The sequence below is a fragment of the Rhea pennata genome, chromosome 7 (genome assembly GCF_028389875.1).
Source record: "Rhea pennata isolate bPtePen1 chromosome 7, bPtePen1.pri, whole genome shotgun sequence".
Lineage (NCBI taxonomy): Eukaryota > Metazoa > Chordata > Aves > Rheiformes > Rheidae > Rhea > Rhea pennata.
The window spans coordinates 28,183,046-28,205,033 of record NC_084669.1 but is presented as its reverse complement, the minus strand read 5'-3'; the positions used below and the strand labels follow the sequence as shown (position 1 = coordinate 28,205,033).

Sequence of the window (21,988 nt, the reverse complement as noted above, 5' to 3'; positions counted from 1 at the left end):
CGATATGTGGCTGAGAGAAGCAGAATGAGAAATGACAGTGTGTTGGTTGCACCCATGAGTACGCCTGATTTATAATGCAGCAACTACAATAGCTCGCACCTTGCTAACGCTAAAGGTCAAGATAAACTTTGCCCAGTAACTGCACATGGATCACAGTTAGGCTACAGCATTAACAGGCTTTCTCTGATTCTCAGCAAATTGCAGGATGTCCTGCCCTAGAGGCCTCATCCTCATGAATAAACAGAGAAAAGCGGTATGCTGTAATGGGAAGTCAGTACTTTTGCCATTAAAGCACTTCAGGCATTATTGACAGGAATTGGTATGTATCTTTACAAGGAACATGCATGAACACAGCTGGCTTCTAGTTAATCATATTAACTGAAAATATAATCTAAATACAAATGTATGCTATGTGCTAATGTATGTTATGTCCTAATGGCTTTTGCAACAGTGGTTAGGAAGGCCTGCTAGAAGATCCTCAAATTATTTATATGGAAATCATCTTCATACTCAAAGCCATTATAAATGCTCTCCTGAATCAAGAACGTATTTGAAAAAAAAATAAAAAAAAAAATAAGAAGAAAACAACAGTTTCACCCCAATTCTAGCTAAAATCTGCAGCTGTTACCACAACAAAAGTAAAGAAGCACTTCTTTACTGACATTATTAAGGAAGAAACACTATCTCATATAAAAGTAACAGAACAATGTATGTCCAAGTCCCCATGGCATTTTTCATGTTTCCTGCTAAAAATCTACGGGAGTTTGTTTCAAAGTTGTAATGTGTATTTGTGTACACTGTGGTGTATTCTCTCTATATTTATTACGACTAAAATCAGCTCAAACCTAGGTTTGCACTGGTTTTCAGGACTTGAATCATCTCCTGTTTTATCTTAGGTGTTAACAGAATGGTTACTAGTTCTTTTTTTTTTTTTTTTTTTCCCCATCACAAATAAGACAGTTTGGTGATGAATATATGTTGTTAACAATTTACCCATCATTCTGATGAGACACGATTGTGCTGTTACTTCCTTTATCATGACATAGTACTTATTTCTTAAGAAAAAAAAATTTTTTCTTCTACCACTGTAACTCTACAACAAATTCCACAGCTTCTGTTAAACACTTTTCAGCATGTAGTTTTATAACCCGACAATTTTGTAATATAAATATTATTGTTACTATACTCGATATTGATTCTTAATGTTTTTCCAGTAGATCATAATGGAGGCTACTCTGCAAAACAGCTGTCTCCCCCCTTCCTCCGCCCCCCCCCCTTTTTTTTTTTTTTTTTTTTTTTTTTTTTTTAAGTTTTGACCCTTCCAACTCTTTTCCTATTCTTCTTCTCCTGACACCTAGCATTTAAAATTCTGTCTTTGTCCCTCTCTGCTATCCCAGAATTTGTGCTATTTCTTCCTTCTTATGATTCTCACCTCTCTAAAACTATCCATGCCAAATTTTACTTTGACACTGCCATGCATTTTCAGTGGTAAATAACAGTATGTTCTGAATAGTAATCCATTGCACCCCTCATTTTAAGGGGAAGGAGGCAACACACATGACAAAAATCATAGAGTGAAATAGCTGGAAGTCCACCCAACGAGAAAGGCTGGATGGCAGAACCACTGTGCAATGCTGCTGTAAAGAAATGCAAAGTAAGTATTATTTTATATTTTATGATACTTCTGTAAAACTCCCCCCTTTTTTTTATTTGAAAGCACTGAAAGACTAATTTACAGTTAGAGATTTATATTGCTCAGGAATCACACTGGGCAGTTGTATAGTCGAATAAAAATTAGTCCAGCCATTAAAAGACTATGTAAGCTGGTGTAGAAAGAATCTTGGACTAATACGAAATCCAGCTATAGACTTGGAATTGCAGGCAAAAGACACTGAACAATAGCAACGGTTCATTGTAAAATTCCATATTGCTGATAGCTGCTTTCAACAACCCCCGCCGTCCAAACTGCGCATCTCCAACCATTGCCCCAGACAAATCTCTGGGAAACGGACTCATGTGCTGCTTGGACATCCACTTCAACATCCACTTCTCAGATCTCATCTAAATACATGTGTTACTTGTAAAAGACAAATCCTTCCTATCCATTACCTTTGTTCGCCTAGAATACTGTGCCCCACAGAAGATTAGAGGAAATGTTGTCCACTAACCTCTTCCAAACATATCCTACAAGCATGCAACCATGCCCCTATCTTATTACCTTCTTTTCCTAAACTGCTCTCCATTTTTCTGGCATTTCCACAAAGGTATGGGAATCCTCTTAGCAATTACCTTTGTGTCTTCTTCCTCATTTCCTTTTACCAATTGTCCAGTTTCCCAGATCTCATTATTTCTGCATCCTTATTTAAACTTCTATACTGTTATTAAAAAAAAAAAAAAAAAAAAAAAAACTCTCCCCCCTCCCCTGACAAATGCTGTCTTCATTATCTCTACAAACTGACATTATCTACATAGAAAATTCCTTTTTCTATTTTCTGATTTATCTCTGCATGGAATATTTCATATTGTACACACATACGGTTAGAGAAAATTATTTCTTTATTATTACAAAAAATATAACATCATTGGGGAAACCCATTCAGGTTTCCACTCAGAATCCATCTAGTACTTTCCTGTCTGATTTAAACAAGCTTCTGAAGAGTGCTTTGTATACTGTGCATATTACTTTGAAAAATTAAGCACAAAAGAATCATTGATCGAACATTGATTTAAAAAATCCAACAAGTTAAATTCTAGAGTGTTCCTATCTGTTAGATTTCCATGAAAAGTATTGCAAATGATTTCCAGATGTATTTATAGGAATTTTATATTTTACCCAAATAGATTATGAATGTTAAAAATTTGAGAAATGCTGCTCTAAAGTCATACCAAACCAAACCAATAAAAGAATTTCAGATAAATTATAACAGTAACGATATAAGAAGATAATTACAAATACCTGCCCAATGCCTACTTTGTTTCCTTCACAGATCTATACACTGCTCTAAATGGCATATTAATTCCAATAATACTATAGGGAAAACAGTAAAACAACACTAGTTTCACTATAATTCAATAAACACCGTGGTAAGAATGGAAGTTCCCAGTCATTACCAGAAGTAACACATGACACCTACGTAGTGGAAGACTGAGACTGTCAGAATTTCCTCTTGTGTATTACCCTCCATTGCACTTTCAGTTTTTCGGGAGTATAATTGTAATGGAAAACAAAGGACTCACCACAGTCCACAACATACTTTGCCTTAACGTACACATGCAAGACTGGAGACAATTTTGAACAATCTATTCTGTGGCAGCATAAAACAGGGACAGACTGCCCCAGCTGTGAGAAGACATGCTCCTTGAGACCCAGGTAAGTCTAACGCAGTGCTGTGCTTTATACTATCTGCTCTTGTGTGCTGCTGGTGTTTGAGGAGTCAAATGCACCTCCAGTCAAACTACAGTGAAAACATCGCTGTGCTAGGTATGGCTACAGCAGCGACTTCCACAGACAGCTAGCCATGCAAGATTTAGACAAAGTATTTTAATAGTGTAGTATACAGGAAGCAAAGTTACAATTGTGATGCAGTTTATAAATTCATGGATTGCTCATGTATTATTTCATAATTAGATTATATGAAATGAACTGATTCTGTCCATAACAAAGATGGCAGCTTTATACAGTGCTATTGTAGAGAAATGGAAACAGCGGTTGATTTTTCATGTTATTGTACAAGAATGTTTTTTTCCTTTTGAAGCAAGTGTGGAACACTACAAAAGACAGTAACACAGGATCTAAAAGAATATTCACCAAGCAAGACGATTTCAGGATTGGCCAGACAAGTTTGAAATGATGTAGTACACTGAGAGACCTTAATCTCTAAATCAAAGTTCAGCTCTCAAGGGAAGTTTGAATCTACCTCTTGGGATCAGCTCATGCTTACCCCAGGCTCAGGTGGTAGCCGCAGAACATCAACAATCAAATTTCAGATATGAGTCAAATTTAGATATTTTAGTTTAAAATTTCATAGTCTCTTTTTTATTTCAAGTTAATTTATTAAACAATCAGAGAACAATAACAGCACTGGATTTTCAGGACATTTGAATTGCAACAAAATATCCTCTTTTGTTAGTGTACACAGCAGCATAAAACACACTTTCTGTAAGATCAAAAATTAGCAAGTATACATTATAAATAAAACCAGATAGAGAGCGTGAGCTCTTATTTTCAGACACAACATTCTAGGATAATTTGCTTCTGCTAGATCAAATATGCTATCATATTGCTTTACAGGGAAAGTAATGTTTCTGCTACAACCAATAAGATCCAAAGCATCACCAAGTTTTTCAGACTGGTGAATTTAAGCATTAAGTGGATTGGTAGGGACCTGATGCACATAAGCCATGCAATCCCTTGAGAAATGATTTTCAAATTAACTAATAAGATATTGTACTGCTTACAGCTTATTAGAGAGAAACAGTGAGCAGCAATAGCATATAGCTACCAAGCCTAGGATTTAAGAGTTGGATTTTGCTGTCACGTCCATAATTCTTAGTGCATTGGTTATGCAAAGGAGCAGGTGAGAAGAGGGTTTAGTTTCATATTAAGGAAAGTAAAAAGGCTCTACAGCCATGTAATTGCAGGATTAAGAAAAAGTATAAGGCAGTTTTGCTCTACTATTTACATATCAAGACAATTTATGGAAATCCTCATACAGAAAATTTCAATAATGGAACTGAGATTCAGAAACAGCTTGATCAAGTTAAAAAACAGGAAATAAAAATTTTCATCTTGAAACACAATGTGCAGAGAAGAAAACGGTAAATTTTCACAGGATAGATTATTAAAGGTTATTTCGCCAAGGGAAAAGTATAAGATGTGATAGCTTCTTGGCCAACACTAATAGTTATGATAGTACTATCTCTGAAAGTTTCTAGATATCCAGACTACAGTCTACAAGTCCATAGGATTTTTTTTTTTTTTTTTTTTTTTTTTTTTTTTAAGTATAACAATATTTTGACAATAATTGCCATTCTTCCTGAGATGGATTGTCAAGGTACAAGGACAGAGCACGCACAAGCCTTTAGAATAAGCTGGTACAGACAGTACCACGGTACATGGAGAACATTTATGAGCAGAGGAATATCAAAGATGACAGACAAAATAAGTCAAATTACAAAGGTTTTCAACAAACCTAGCAGGGCAGAGAAGCTAGGAAGATTAGAATTAACGACAGCAATAGTCAGATTTGATAATGATATATACAAACCTGAGCACAGAGAATAAGAGGTTATCATAAAAAACAACCTTTAGCAAAACTGTCGCTTCAAAACCAGAAGGGCACAAAATTTGTCATTATGTGCCATAGTGCATCAGTGAAGTAAAGACTATCCAGCTAGTAAAGAGAAGAAACCAGAAAGCAGGACTTGGAATAAAGTAGCACTACAGGAGAAAAATACGGGACAAAAGTAGTAAAAGTCATTCACTTTCATCTCATAGATGAAAGCTCTTTAGAACTAGTTGTATATCACTGCAAAAAGGGACAATTCAGAATAAAAATATAAAGCCATTTTATAAGTAATGATCAAAGTAAAAGTGCTTTGCTTGGAATAAATATAAAGCCAGTGACCACCTTCTAATTTGTGAAACCAATTTCAGAACCTTCCTACCGAAAAAGTTACCATCTTTTTAAATATAGGTGACATGTTAGAAGAGCTAATAAATGCATAAATAGTTTATATGAAAATGTGGGTTATTAAAAAGACTATTTGATGCTCAAAGTGTAAGATTCCTTAGTTTTGACCTCTAGCTCTGATCTTAATGGAGTTAGATTACCCTTTGTCACACAGCCATCCTTGCACAAGCCCTTGTACAACTTCTCTCCTTTCTTAAGGATACACAGATCAACATCGCTGTCACATTGCATTAGGCAGAGAGCTGATAAAATATGCTGGGATTCCAAGGTGACATAGCTTCTTTCATTACATTTGTCACAATATTGATTAGATTAGCTCTGAAGGCCATCTTCGGCCTGCTACTGACCCATCACGTCCTCCTGGGAAATTCTGCAGAGTAGAAAACAAAATTGAAAATGACCAGAACAATGGAGATGTTCAAAGATGTTTATAGCTCATGGGACTGAAAAAGATGTGATATGTACTGTGTTTTTTTTTTTTTTTTTTTTTTTTTTTTTTTTTTTTTTTTTACTAACTATACATCCTAATCCAATAATACCAAACTTGACAATTAAATATTACATTATGTTCTTCATAGCAGTTAGCTTTTGGGAGGTGAGTAGTGGGAAAACAACATCAAATATTTTTACTTCATTCTCTAGAGCATTTTAACAATAAAAGATAATAGCATGGTTAAAATGCTGCCTAGCTCATTTACCCACTCATATTTTTAAGAGGGCAAAAAACAGGCAGGTTCAATCTTTGTGGAGCATTATATCAATTGCCTCCCGCATAATGTTTAGTTTTAAATATTACACTGCATTCAGAATAAGCGATGATATCTCAAAAATTGGAGAACTGTGCGACAGAGCCGTATGGTATTTGGTTAATCACAGCAGTAAATTGTTAAAGACCCATATACCTGTTCTTACATTTTCAACAGGCTTTACTTACTGGCATGAAACACATCTAATACAATACATGCCCATTCATTAATGTAGCCTCTGTATGCAACGATTTGACAGCTCTGAAGGTACAAAGGACTACTCCGCACTGCGAAGTATGTTTTGTGTTTCAGACAGAATGGTGACCAGGGATTCCCCACCCCCGCAAAAGCATAAGATCATATTTTCCTATCACACAGGGGCTACCTTTATAAATACCATAAGTATGTACATCCAAACTACAGGGAGTCTGAGCAGTAAGTTCAGTAAATGTCATTCCTTTTTCCTATGCCTTTACCTCCCACATATAACACCCACTTCTCCAGAAGCACCAAATCTAAGATTTTCTTTTCTTTCTTTCTTCCAAGTGCTCCCTCCTCCTCATCTTCACACAGCTTTATAAAATAACTAGACAGTTAGCACCCTTTCAGTAAAATAAACACTCTCATCCACAGTAGAGAAACTGTAGTACATTTGTCATACTCCATAACAACTGTCACATTCAGTAACACCATCCATGACTAGATGACATAGAAATAAAATAAATGAAAAAACATGTCAGAATTAAAGAAAAAAGAAAGCTGGGATTTTCCTCTGCATAAAACTTTATTTTCTAAAAGTACCTATGAAAATACGCATTTCAGGTTGCTACTTTGATCTTGCACCTTATTTTCCATTTTGCAGCTGTTAAGCCTTCTTCAAAGTCAAGCCCAATACATTTCTTTGGCTTGTTCTTAAACTAGTGATATATTTTTTCTGGTCATCAGAAAAAAGAGTAGAATTCTTTTATATAATCCTAGCTTTTTTGAATAGAAACTTTTTGTATATTCCTGAAAGATTTGACAGGGTAGAATTAACAAAAACTGAAAAAGATCTAAAAACAGAGGGAAGGCAGAGAAAAAACAATAATTGCTTTTGGACTCAGTTTAATTAAACTTGCTTTAAATATGCTCAAGGATACTTCATTTGAAAGTGCTTCATTTATCTATAGCTGTAAAGATTACTCTAAGCTCCAAGAAACTCAATCAAGGTATCTTCATGCTTTGCAGAACCTTGCCTGTAGGTTAGTACTGTGCAGGCTTCAATTAAGATTCAATAACAGCTTTTACATCCAAAAACTACGTTTGCACCTTAAGAACTTGAAAGAACTGACATTCTGAGAGATGCCTGGGAATAAGGGATTGAGTTTTTTATGCTTTAAGGGCTGAAAATTTTGAGGAAGGTTTCAGCCAGAATTATAAGATTTTTCCTTGGTAGGGTCCAAGTCATCTCCCAGACAAAAATGTTCAGAAGATCCTCTCTTGAATTCTGAAACAACATTCTCTAATTGTACCAACTTATGCCTTTTCTCACACTATTAAATTAACGTAATATAATAGTTACATCTTGTATACATTACAAAGCAGAATAGCAAATCCTGAGCTCAAAACAAAAGAAAGGGACATTCCTTGAAATCACTATATACAAATTGTTAATTTTGTAATCAAAAATACTTCTGCTGTATGCGTTTTAAAGACAAAATCTTTTCTTTTTTTCAGCTCAGTATAGACCACACAAATGTAAAAGATTTGTCTTGGAATTCTTCATTCATTCCATGTGTATTAACATGGGAAGTACTTCTTCCTCTAATAAAGGAATATGCAGTACACTTACATGGAGAAAATAACATTTTTCTGCTTCCTCTTGTCCCACTTCCTCATTCTTCTCTCTTCACTCTCCTTTCTGCATTCACTTCTTGTCCATAAAACTTTCTCTCATCCATTTCTCCTGCTCTTCCCCTCAAGCATTTATCTGCTTTCCACCTTGTTCCCTTCTCCATGCTAACTAAATAAGCAGCCAACTATCTTTTGTAGCATTCTTCTTAACTACATTCCTCTCCTATCAATTGCTAGCTTTTTTTCCATTAATTACCACTGCTGTATTTGGTTATCAATAATTTATTTATAAAAAATTATTATAGGACTTATTTCCTCTCTCCCATTCCCCATCCTCTTCTCTTGGGTTAAATGAACAAATCATGGATTCCCACACACATGAGTATCTAAAGATCTCCATTTTTTTAACTGGTAGTTTGTAACTCAGGACCAAACATTTTGCTGAAGGCTGGAAGCTCTTGCAGTTCAAGCTGATAGACCACAGACTACTCCAGAAATCAGCTTGACATCGCAGCTTTTAGCATTTTTTTAGCATTTCTTTCAACGACAGTAACAGAAAGCTAAGACCTCCTAACGCAGCTGTCTCTTAGCTGCATCACATTTGCTGCTTGCAAACTTTAGGTGACAATTGCAATAAAGAGGATAGGGACGCTGAAAGCAATGTAATTATTTTGGACTAAGGACCATTAGCTTGTGTTTGGGTGCACTCCTCTCCCTGGTGACCACTTCAGCCAGAGTCTAAGCTCTATACAGGTCCCAAGACTGAGCTCCCTTCTCACCTGCAGAGAAAGAGCTTGCAGGTCAAGATTGAAGAGTGCTGCAGAACACGTAAAAAGATGTGTACAGCTACCCATTTTGAAATTGCTGATATTTTGGACGATAAAAGAAGCTTGAAGTCTCCAGGGCTCCAGCTTCATAGGCGCTAAAAAATTGCCTTAAAAAGAAGAGAAACAGAAGCAGCAGGGCAAAAGTGCTTATCTCTGTATTTAGAAGTTCGTATATTTAAGGCCCCTGAGGAAGGAAATAGGAAACTGATAATGAAAAATATTAGATTTGAAATGCTGAAAATAAACCTGATTTTCTGATATGTTTTAGCTCTTCTTTTTTAAAAATGAGAAACATACCTTAAAATGAAATAAAAACAATCCACAAACACAAACCCAAAACAATTTAGCCATTCAACCAAAGGGCAAGAAGTTAGGAAAATACAGGCTAGGAGTAGTCTGGCCAAAATTTAATTTGCTTTTAGGGACTGTACATGTTTATTATCAACAACAGGCATCCCATTATAGTTTTGGCCGCCAATAACGGAAATGAACATTACTCATCTATTATGCAAGTAATGGACTGTCTTATGACAGAGTAGCTCAGCCCTAAAACTGAGTCTCTTACCAACAGATACAATCATTTTATTTTAGCCAGTCTTCACTTTTTAAAGAGTAATTTAGAAGAATAACACATCTAGGATAGCATTATTTGTCATATACTGATGATGCTTGCTGAGGTAACGCTGAAAAACGTGTACTGCGGCTTTGATATTCATTTGAAATAAGAAGAGCAAATCTGCACTGCCTGTAGAGAAGAGAGATGGGAAAGACAGAGCAGCAAAGCAGTAGCCAGAAGCAGTAAGCTGAAGTGGGGTATGACCAGTAACCCAGTTATCTCTATATTCTGCAAGGATCCCTTGGAGCCACAGATACTTCGGACAAATTAGAGCAGTTACCAAGGTTCCTCTCACTTGTATCATGGGGCAGTGACGTGTTTCAGGACTAAGAAAGGGATGGCAGTGCTATCTGACTGCACAGAACGCTTCCAAACTATAACCAGAATCTGATAATGACTTTTTTTAAAAAAAAATTACCTCCTGCCACATCTTTTCTATGGACAAAAGCTCTGAAAATAGTGTTTGCATACTCAAATGAGAGAAGGAACTCACATCTCTTTCCATCCTTCATTTCTTAAGGTCTTAAAAGAGGATTGAGGGTGCACAGTAAATAAATGGCCTAAATTTAAAGAATAGACTGTAAGCAAACAAAACTTTGCCTCCTGCAAAACACTAGTCAGTGTGACTAATGGGTCAGGAATTACACCAAATAATTGTAGTAGCTTTCCCTGTAGACTGATAATACCCAAGAGAAAAGAATCTTCTCTTTGAAGGAGAACATGAAATTTATTTGCTTATTCTGAAAAAATAAATAACTTCCTAACTGAGATAGATCTCTTTTTATAGAAGCAGCATCTTTCCATTTTGATTGCAAATTAAACAGCAAAAATAGGAAATAAACAAGGCAAGCAGTCTTTGAATGTATGAGACAAAGAAATATGGTTTAAAGAGCTGTAATAATACAAACAGAAGAACTACAGCAATCTAGCAGTAAGAAAGAAAAATGAAGCTATCTGTACGAAGCAGTTCTTTAATTAATAACGGTAAACTGACAGGCATTACATCTGCTCAGTACCTTCCAGTATCATGACTTGGAACTGCACTGTAAAACCTGTATATTCTGCTAACGGCTCCTTTCTTAAAAAGTTGCTCGTTCTAAAAGAAACAGAGCCTTGTCAGTAGAGCAAGTAAAGAAGGATTTAGAGCTTCAACTACTGCTGAACAAAAATAACATCTCAGAGTCTTTGGGTCCTGGAGTTGCTCTCACTACTTGGTGTTTTCTCACTATTCAGACCAGGCAACAGGCATGCCGTGACCAACCTTAATTTTTAAGGAACAACGTCTAACAGGCTACAGAATTATTGAAAGGATACAGAAAAATCCATAAAAATGACGATTAAATGCAGACATATATGTTAGGATATAAATTAATACCAAAGTAAGTCATGCTTCTTGAGCAGAGCTACAGTTCTGGGGCTCCCTCCCTTGCTGGTGGCTTTGTAAGGCCAGTTCTTTTGGCAGACTGTGCTTTCAGTTTTGTTCCCTTGACAGCTAGCTCATTTCACCACAAGTTCAGCAGCTCTTTTCTGCACTGATTAACGCCCCAACCCTTGACCTGTTAACCTGTGTAGTAACAAAACAGAAGGTAAATGCTCATAGCACCCAAATTTTAAATGGGTGTAAGTAAGGACCTTCCTCCTGTTTGGTTACATTAGAACTTGAAGAGTTGCTTATATGAATAAGCACAGGCCTTTCCCACACTCCCCGATCAGCTTCTTCTGAAATTTAGTCGTAATAAAAAGTAAATAGGTAACTGATTCAACAAAATCTTAAATAATTCAAAGGATAACATTATTTGCCTACCTGAAAAAACAGTGGCCCACATAACAATAAACAATCTTTTAATCAAGTCTAGAAGAGGATAGATGACAGTAAATTTAATTGCATTTCTAGTGGGCAGTTTTAAAGAACCTGAACCCTGCTCCCTCAGAAACCTGAAATAGCAAAACAAGTTTTAAATAAACTTCTTTTGTGTGTAGCTGCAGGGAACTGTTCACAATCAAGCAGCCCTTGAAGTGCTCTAGTGCTATTTGCTGTGAACCCAGGCCAGTTATAAAACTGATCAAGAGCTTCAGCTGTGCTATTAGTTTTGTTCATCATGATGAGCTTAACTAAAAAACCCTGAGAAAAGCAGGTCATTGCATGATAGGGTCTTGAAAAAAAATCTCAATACTTCTAGGGACAGGAAGCCTAGAAGGGCTGTAAAATTGAAAACGAATGTTCAGATGAGAGCTCAAGTTAGGGAGGAGAAGATGCCTCTGGCACTCAAAGCACCTGGGCTCTCATTCCAGCCCAGCAATTTACTGTATAACCCAGGCTGGCTACTTCTATTTCTACCTGCCTCGGTTTCCATAAATGCAAAGCAGAGAGGTTGTGAACAGCTAATAGCACAGCTCACTTCTATCTGGTTTTGGAACACTTGTGCGATAGGGCCTCAAGGGACTCCCACACTGCGCATGCACACACATGCACACGCATGCACTCGCTCAAATCAATTAGCAATAGGTGTGTACTGAGAAATCATTCAGTGCCTGAGCGACTTTTTTGAAGCATAAAGGACTTGCATTTCAAAGTGTTGTTTGCGCCATGCAGTGAAAGAAGAGAAGTTTTATGCTTTAAAGGCTTTGATTTCTTGATTTTTTCAAAGGGCAGAGAGTAGCAAGTATCAATGTAAGACTCACACAACTGACTCCAAAGCACTGTTGTATAAGGCTTGGTGGTGGAGGCCAAACTCAGTAAGCAGGCGAGGCAAACACTTCAGAGAGTCTTCTCTGCAAGTCAGCTTACAGGTAGTATAAAAGATTACAGCCTGAATGCATTCAAGCTACCTTCCCTGCTTTTAAATGATGGCAAGGAGAGAAACAGGTATGTTTGCTAGTATTAAAGTAAGCCTGGAGAGTATAAGTGAATGCTTTCTCTTGCTGCTCTTCTAGTTCCTGTGCTATGCAGTGTGCCAAGCAGACCCTGCTGTTGAACAGCTGGAACAGCAGATACCGTCACCACTGTCACAAGCAAATATGCAGCCTTAAGGATATCCACCATTAACATCAGGAACAACTGACAGACCATTCCTGTGAAAGCGACTGGGTGCTAGTTTGTCATGGTTCAGTCTGACAAATTTTATGGTCATTTGCTGCTGCAATGCACTTTGCAATGCAATACAGTCTTAATTTATTGCTACATTATTATCCTCCACTTAGGAAACCTTTGCCCCTGTGTTCCGATCCAATTATTTTCAACTCTCAATCAAGTTCCTTTAGGCACAAAAAAATAACTGGGAAGGGGAAAAGAGGGAAACAGTTGGTCATGCCTATAATCTTAGAATTCTATCCATACTACTAACCACAAATTATTCTTTTACATGATTGCCAGGCAGAGAATGCTTGTGCCATAACTTCATACTCTGGGTTTGAACACTCACAACATCTATTTAAATTAGCAATCAATTAGCACCTACAGCAATTAACATCACAGAAACGCAGTACTTCAGTTTTGCATTCTCTAGTTGTTCTTTTCTCCTGTTGCAACCTTACAGTACACAGCTTTTTTTGACAAGTTATCTGTTTTTTGTTCAAGAATCCTGGGTGTTTTTCCCCCAGATTTGCAGTTTTAGTTAGTTACCATATCCTCAAGGAGTATATACAATCAACGCAAAACATCAAACAGAGCTCAACCATGAAAATTACTAGGTATGCATGACTGACTTATTTTCTCATTGACAGTAACTATCTTTTTAACATTACAGACATAGTATAGACCCAAATTAGTACAAAATTCATTTTTGAAATCATAGCAAACAACAGCATTCCACTTCTGACAACATGTGGAACGTAGGTACATTTCCTGACGTGGTGGAGTGCTGGGGTTTTAATAACATTTTTATATGACACGGAATTAATGTAAAAAGCATGATAAAACCACCAAGCTCAGCAGGCTCCATTAGTCATTACAAATCTGAAACATGGGCTAGGTTAATGAGGTTTTCACCAAACCCAAGCAAAGTTTCAGGAGTAAGGATGATTTTAGCATTTTAGGTGGTAAAGTCGTTTGGGGCAAGAGAGTCAAGAGCAGCTGTTCTGGTGGAGCTCTGCGTTTGAGTTTTCAGAGTACATTCTAACCCCTTTAAACTCAAAACAAAACTCATTAGGTGTGAACTGAAATAAAGAGATTTGAGTGAAAAGCCTGAGAGTAGAAACTACTGATCTTAAGAATCAAAATCAGTGTTCAGGCCTGTGCTGCCCACATGCTGGCAAACATGATGCAAGTGTGTATGTAATTCTAAACCCAGTTAATTTAGCCTAAGAGTTTTCACTGAAACCAAGGGACTGGGAGATTGGGGAAGGAGGGAACTAATTTGAAGTGGCATCTCCTAATGAGCAAATAAAAGACGAGAAACCTCAGGATCTACTCTTGCAAGAGCAGGGAAATTACCTTTGTACATTTGATTTTTCATGAGATGAAAGAGACAAACAAAGAAATAGAACTGTAGCTACAGAGGGAAAATTAGGAGAAACACAAGTTATGTGATTCAGGCAGCTTCAGGGAGTGCTGAAAGATTTTAGAAAGCGAATAGATTTCTTTCTCATTAGTGTAGGGGCCCTGACTCTAGATCCACTGAACTCACAAGTGGAAGGCTATTCAGCTCTCTCCTTTGATTGAAAGCAAGAGCCTGTTACTTATGAGCTATTGGTAGCTTTCCTTTTAATAAGGAGTTGGGGGAAGGGGAAAGAAAACGCCTGGAGGAGAGGTAGGAAAAGATGGGTAGCATAAAACGCTGGTAGCTTAACATGGGATTTCAAGGGATTTGCAGGACAGGCCTTTGAGAAAAGACTAAAAGATTGCAAGGTAAGGGATACCTTTCCTGGGTTGATTTTTCTTTTTTTGTTGTGCACAGACGTGTTAATTAAGAAGAAAACTTTTCTGTATCTTCAATCCACCTTTACCCTCCTACTTTCTCACAACCTTATATTTATTCTGTTAGCACTTAACTAAAAGAATTGCTGATTTTCAAATTTTCTCTGGTGGATACTGCCTGTATTTGGATACTGCTAAAAAAAAATTACTAAACAAAATCCTGACCAGCTTCGCTGCTGCAACACAGAATGTGCAGCTTGCTGATCTGACTTGTACGCAGCCATTAGCTCTGTTCAGACTTCGTGTGGGCTTGAAATGTTCTTTTAGTCCACTGCAGCCGAAAACTGGATATACATTAATACTAAAAAGGATATGAAAGAAATTATGTTGGGACATTTACCATAAATATATATAGGCATGCTCCTTAAAATAATTAGGAATGTAAGCAGATTTAGTTTGCTCAATACTAAGCACTGTAATGCTAGCTAGTTTTTTTATGTTAAAAGATATAGTTTTCTATTAAAAAAGAAAAAAAACAATAGGAAGAAGTTCTTATCTATTCACACACATTGCACATTTTCATGATACACATTTGTAGGTGAACTGCAACACAGCAACAACGCTCTGCCTTGAACATGTACTTTAAAAAGGACAGAATCTTATATCATACATTCAAAAATTTTGAAAAAATAAATTTACTTTTTTAAACTTTCAAATTTTAAAGATATTTAAAGCATAAAAAGCTTCACTCAAAAATAATATGAATTATCACAACGATTATTATAGCAGCAGTTTAAGTGTACTTCAATTGTAACGTGAATTGTAAAAAAATCAAATTTTAAAACCTTGATTGATGTTTTTAAAAGATAGAATATTGGTAGTATTAGAATTAATATTTAAACAAGCAATACAGTCACAGAAAATGCTTTAAAATCACCCGCTTATAGCCAAATTTGTTGAAGCAAGGCATCTTCAGCTGTTTCAGTCTTTGGAACAATTCATAATTGGATCTTTTGAGAATGGCTATTTTATCCTTCAAAGGTGAATTGCACATTATTTTATCCTACTGCAACATTCCAGACCATGTTTCAGACTGCAGTGCACAAACCCATTTTTTTTATATATATATATATATGTATGTATGCATGCATGTATTTGTATATATGTATAAGTAATTTGTATTCTTGAAATCAGGTATGTATTTACCTACGAGCTATCCAGTTAGCACAGCTAAGTGTGATATAATGTGTGATATAAAATTCTTTCAGACAAGAATTTCAAAGAATTACTGACTGACTAACTACTGGAGTTCTGTAGCTGTACAGATGGGTGTGTGTACAGGAGCTGACCCAAAGTCTGATACAACTCAAGATGACACATAACTTATACAAAGGCAAACAGAAAAAAAAAATAAAACTAACATTTTTAAAACTGCACTTTAAAAAAACCTGAACATCAATGGACTTGTTAAATGTTCCTCCTTCTCCTTTTTTTAACCTCATCAGTACCTCAAAAGAAGAATTGTAAGAGGTCTCATAATGGAAAAATAAGAAACCAAAATGCTAAAAGGGAATAAATAAATCTATCAAATCAATAACTGCATTCTAAAAACAAATAGGATACTCTTAAGCAAACAACCTGACTGCTCCAAAGATATGCCATAAATAACTTTGGGGGAAAGGAGAACACTTTATAGTTATCCTATGCAACATTCCAGACCATGTTTCAGACTGCAGTCTGAAACTTTTTTTTTTTTTGAATCAATGATATGAAAAGAAGAATTGTAAACTGAAGAGAATTGTGATATATTTATAAAGCAAGGGATTAGATTTTCAGTTACAGCTGTTAATCTTACTGATGTCTATCAGTGTCTGAATCCAGCTCAAACTGTACTTTGCTAGTTTTTATCTGCTACCAGGGAGCATGTATCAGCCATTTGCAGTCTGTAATAACTTCGGTTATCATCTCCTAAACTGAGTAGAAAGAGTTTGGTAGGAACCTGAATGGGAATCCTCAAGATAAATCTAAGTCCTACATATGTGTAGTGACTTGGAGTTCAGTACTATAATGTGCAAAGTGCTATGGTCTTAATTCTGCAAAGCTCTTAGTGTGTAGAATACTAACTCACTTTTACAGAGGTAACACATCCAAAGTTAAAGAAAAAAAGTAGCAGAATCTTTGATATACCTAATGCAAAAAAATTAATGATAATTTATGTCTCTGTTAAAAAACAAAAAACAAAAAAAAAAAAAAAAAACACATGCAGAATCAGACTTTAAGAGCCAAGCACCACAATATAGAGAGAGAGTTTAACAAAACAAATGAAAAATAAAATAATAAAAGAGACCAGTTATCTCAGTAATAAAAACAGTGACTTGTGATAGTAGAAAAAGGTAACAAGTCTTATTACAAATTATGCAGTAGACCATTTTAGTACTTAACAGGTAAATCCCAAAAGACAGTTTTGCTTTCAACATTTCATACACTGCAAATGGTTATAAGCATATGCTAGTGAGAGGCTTTGATAACAGCAACAAGGTTACAGGGAGATAAAGGCACTATAACATTTATTGGGTTGCATGAAGCATATAAATTAGTCAGGTTCAAACTGTAGCTATTTTGAGACATTTGCAAAATTACAAAAAGGAAATAGGCACATGATGTCCTTGAGCCTTTGCAAGTTTCCCCTTGTTTGACGTGACCAGTTTCAAACCAGCCGCAATCCAAAGCAGTTCAAGCAGCAGCCTTTAGCCAAGATCTAAGCTTTCCTTTTCAAATTCTCATATGCTCAATATATCACCTATTCCTGCACTACAACCCATATGCCTTATTACTTTCCCAGTCTCTTGGGGAAGTGGTGTCATTTCAAGCCGTAAACTTTCTGTACAGCAAAGCAGGAGATAGCATACTGCTTCCTCACAAGCTGAAGTCAACAAAATTACACAGGAAATCCCACCACTTCAATAGCAGACAGCTTCCCAATCTCACTGTGGTCCTCAACAGTTTCATCCAAATTTGGGTTGGGGTGGGTGGAGGGAGAAAGGAGGAAACAGATATGAGTAAAAGAAAAACAAATTATGGATACCTGGAAGTAGTGCTGATTTCTGGAGAACAGTTCTGCAGCAATGTAGGGAAAGGAGCGATTAGATCACATGGAAAATTTACCTTTATTGAGGGCTTTATCTAAAATTTTTCCAGTTACCTAACTTAATTCTGTTGCCTACAATGAGTTTTATTCCAAGGCCCATATATGCAGGACTGGACACAATAACCTACAATACTCTTTCTAAAAGATGATGATTCTTCTATTATTTATTTTTTTAAAGAATAAGGAATGTCCCAATATCACTAGCAAAAAATATTTCCTAACTCTTTAAGACACACACATTCTTATACCACAAGAACCATCCTGATTGCTGACTTGATGTTCTTTGATGTGTGAACATATAAGACAATTGGAGACATTCCAATTTTCTCCAGTTCAAAGTTAGGCCAAAATTAGAAGCAGTTATGAATAATGTATTAGGTTTTAGTAGAAACAGCCATGCTGAGCAGAATAAAGATGAAAGTTTAGCTTAGTGGTGAATTTGTGAAACAGGTAAGCAACACAGCTTCCTCAAACAGACACATTTGGAACTGCACATTCTTAGAAGTTCAATTAACAAAACATATGTCAAAATAGAGTTTTGTGACAGATTATAAATTGCTTTCAAATGCACTTCTGATGTTTTCAAAATAATATTAGAAGCTTAAGCTTTCCGTGAACAACTTCTAACTTGTTGTGAGGCTTTTTAAAAGAAATAAGCAAGTATCAAAGAACTTATTGTATGTTGTATTAGCCTGGAAGTTGGTTTCCAGCCAAAGGATGCATATGGGAGGGGTCAGTAAACACTAATGCAGAAGATCTTCAAAGGATGGTAGGCAGTCGATTTCCATTAATTTCAAAATGCTTCCCAATTTCCTGAAAAATCCAACCTTTTAATTTAGTTAAGAAATAAACTATTTCCAGGTTCAGTTATGGTTCCAGATGCATAAGCTACTCTTGCTGAGACATCTATATTATGTTCCAGATAAAATATCCAGTATGCATTCCAGCATTATCTTATATTACTGGATTTTTTTTTTTTTTTTTTTTTTTTTTAACACCAGAGATGCACAAGGCTACTACTTTGTTTTTTTGCACTCTCATCAGTAATCTGTTTTCCATTATCTCGCTCATATCTTCATAGGGGCTTTTTTGTTTTTTGGAGGTTTTTTTAATATATAACTGTAGGCAATTTAAAGAAAGTTTTCTGGTAAGGTGGTGACTGGCACTTAGGCACAGTTCCTTATTACCCTATTGATAGTTTTGACAAGAATAACTGACAACAGGCCAGAGATGATTTTTCGTCTTTTGTGTGCATGAAGTTATCTTTACTGGCATTTATAGATGCACTTGTTGAAATCCTGTGTTAACCTCAGTTTAGGTTTGCTAGTATTTTGCAAACTGTAAAAGTGAACTAACTGTATAAATTGCACATTCCCTAGATTTTCAGTAGCAGTACACAAGCTTTTGCCACAAAAATTTTTATCAGTCAGACTCATTACAAACTGCAAAACAATCAAGTACACATTTTAAGAAACTGAAATTCCTAGAATATATTTTATAAAAATTAATGTGTACCAGTTATCATGAATCATCTGCTGCTGAATCATGTAGCACTAGCTCAACTCTAAGCTTTAATTTGCCTTAGAAAATAACTACCAATGCAAACCATTAGCATATAGAATCCTAGAATCCTTTTCATATTTTAAAATCACAATTCTTAGGATCAACCACTCCACTTGAACAAATCCTTCTTTACTTCAGTAGACACAGACATTAGAGGAGTAGGCACTCACCTAGAGCACAGAGTGGGACTGTATTCAGGTTATGATAACTAGGTTCAAGAAGCCAACACCTGAATGGTGTTAGGAGTCTCAACTTCTTCCTGCATCACCCAATTTTTATGCTGGTGAAACACAGCAGATCCTATAAGAAATATGCAAATAGGAATAATGTTATTTTCTTCCCCTTTACAGGGCTATCTTGCACAATGTAGACTATGCCAAAAAAAAAAAAAATCCATTATCTACTTCTCTCAGTGTTGGAATGCAGACTTGTGTGCAATGAACAGAGAATTTTGTGTATAGTGTTTAATATTGTGTTTATTATCATTCTTGGAATGCATATAGAATTACTACAATATAATGTCTCCGGTTAGGTAAAGAACTCTCCCAATTTTTGCATGCAATATAATGAGAAAAGAGGAAATCCAAAAAAATGCTCATAAGGAATTATTCTTCTACACAAGAAAAAAAAAATCTTAGAGTTCTCAAATTTTCAGTACTGCAAAACACTAAGTCATTACTATTAAGTGGCTGCACTTGAAGTGAAGGCATTGTGAAATTATTTTCCTGACTGTAGATCTTATGGAAATGTAAGAGTATCAGCTGATTACAGCTCCCTTACAATTCAGAAAGTTAAGGGCATTGTGAATAGATTGTCCAGGAAATTTGAAATGACACAGAAAGCTTTTACTCTTAAGGCATCAGCTCAAATCTCACTGAGATTGTAAGTAACTTAAAGTTATTATCACACTGTTTACCAGTTTAGACCACCCACCAGCATGAGTGAGGGATGGGGAAAGGAAAGAAAAAAATCCTTTTCATTCTTGCTAACCAAATTAATTTTTTTTAATATTATCCGTTATATACTATATGCAAACATAAGCTTTAAGTAACTTATATTTTACATGTATAGTTATGCTGGTTTGTTTTGAGAAGTTACAAATAGAAAAATTAAATACAAGGAAAGACTATATATTTTTTTCTGAACAAGTAGGGTAATGGCCACTCTTCTGAACATCCATTATTAGTTCTTCCAGAAATTTATTTTCATTGCATCCATTTCTTAAAGATGGCTATGCATTTCATAAACCCAGCCTATATCTCTCTATAGTTTGTCTCCCTACATATATCCATGATCTGGACCATTTCTACCTTGTCCATATCTTGGCAGTTGGGGTAGGAGGGAAAAAAAAAAAAAAAAAAAAAAAAAAAAAAAAAAGTAGAAATAGGAAACATTCAAGCAGCAAATATAGAGAAAATAGAATCACAGAAGCATTCTGTGAATTCTACAAAGATTATAGACTTGTGAACCCTAATTTCAAAATCTTTCACTAACATAACTATTATCTCAGGGAGCCTTGGGATCTCCACACAAATAAAAATAATTTAAAAATCCAAATGCACAGATAAATAAAGAAGTCCCTAAATCTCAGCTAAGAGGCACGTAAAGTAAAAAAAAACTCCTCATTGCGTGTAAAGCTTTCGTAGACCCAAGAACCTAGTCTAATGAGGAACACAAGTAAGCAAGAAAAAAAGGAAGCTTCCTCTGAAGAAATTATCAGTTTTAAGTTACCCAGATGTTCAGGCCCTGGGGAATCCCCTTTGAAGTTGCTAGCTGGGGTGATACTTGTTTCAGGCCACTGGAGCAAGGCAAACAGCAACAGTAAGGTTGAGACTCAGACATACCAGAACATACAGAGCTCTTGAACTTGCTATATTTCTGTTTTACACTATTTGATTCTTTTTATTCTGGTGAGAAGGAAGGAAAGTATATAAATTGCAATACTTCAGTAAAATGACAAAAAAGCTCCCTAGATGATCTTTAATATTGAAGCAAAGAACTTAAAAAAGAAAAAGAAATAGGTGACAAGTTCAATATTTACGATCCTACTGATATAAGTATTTTGCCTCACTGAAAATAATATTCATGCAAAAATTCCTGTAACTAGGTATCCTATAAAATAGTTAAACTTTAAATGAGTGTCAGTCCTCAATGGTAAAGCCAAAAAGGTTCAAGACTGTTTTTCGTCATCAGTTATTTGAGTTGTGACTTGGTCAATACAGAGCACAAGGAAAATAAAAGCTGCAGGGAGATATAAAATCTTATTTATTTGTAGTTCACTTATGTTTATTTCCATATACAGAAAATGTCATAAAGGGTTGGGCCAAAGTAGCTGAGTCACATTAATTCTTTTACTGTTATGTTAAGCTGCTTTAGCAAAACAGAAGACTAAGTAGTTCTTAATTTCACTAACATATAGGTAGCTCAAAGAAAAAAAAAAGGGTTTATGCATATAGTAGCTTCCCCCCCACCTGCAGATTAGTCCTCAGCTTTGTCCAGGGCAAAATGTGACCATACAAGGTCATCATATTTTAGCATTTCCTGTTCAACAGTTTATTATTGAACAGTTTGGGGCTGTATCCTAGGATGTACACATATTGAATTAATATGCAGATATAGATACATATGAACTACTTCCCAGGTAGTTCAAACTATGCTGAAACACACCTTAGCTGATAGTCACATCTACAAACACATTTCTAATTAG

The 21,988-nt window shown here is 35.7% G+C and overlaps 1 protein-coding gene across 3 annotated transcripts in view; it reads left to right on the top strand.

Moving 5' to 3' along the window:
* The window catches only part of RASGEF1A (RasGEF domain family member 1A), a 176,344-nt gene that overhangs the window by 116,972 nt on the left and 37,384 nt on the right, over positions 1 to 21,988 (top strand). For 2 of the 3 annotated variants that reach the window (XM_062580825.1, XM_062580828.1), the window contains exon 2: positions 1,540 to 1,654. In XM_062580825.1, the coding sequence (XP_062436809.1) occupies positions 1,613 to 1,654 (42 nt within the window). In that variant the 5' untranslated portion in view covers positions 1,540 to 1,612. Of the gene's footprint in view, positions 1 to 1,539; positions 1,655 to 3,239; positions 3,371 to 21,988 lie in introns of those variants that run through there. The other variant, XM_062580826.1, reaches the window with a different exon arrangement.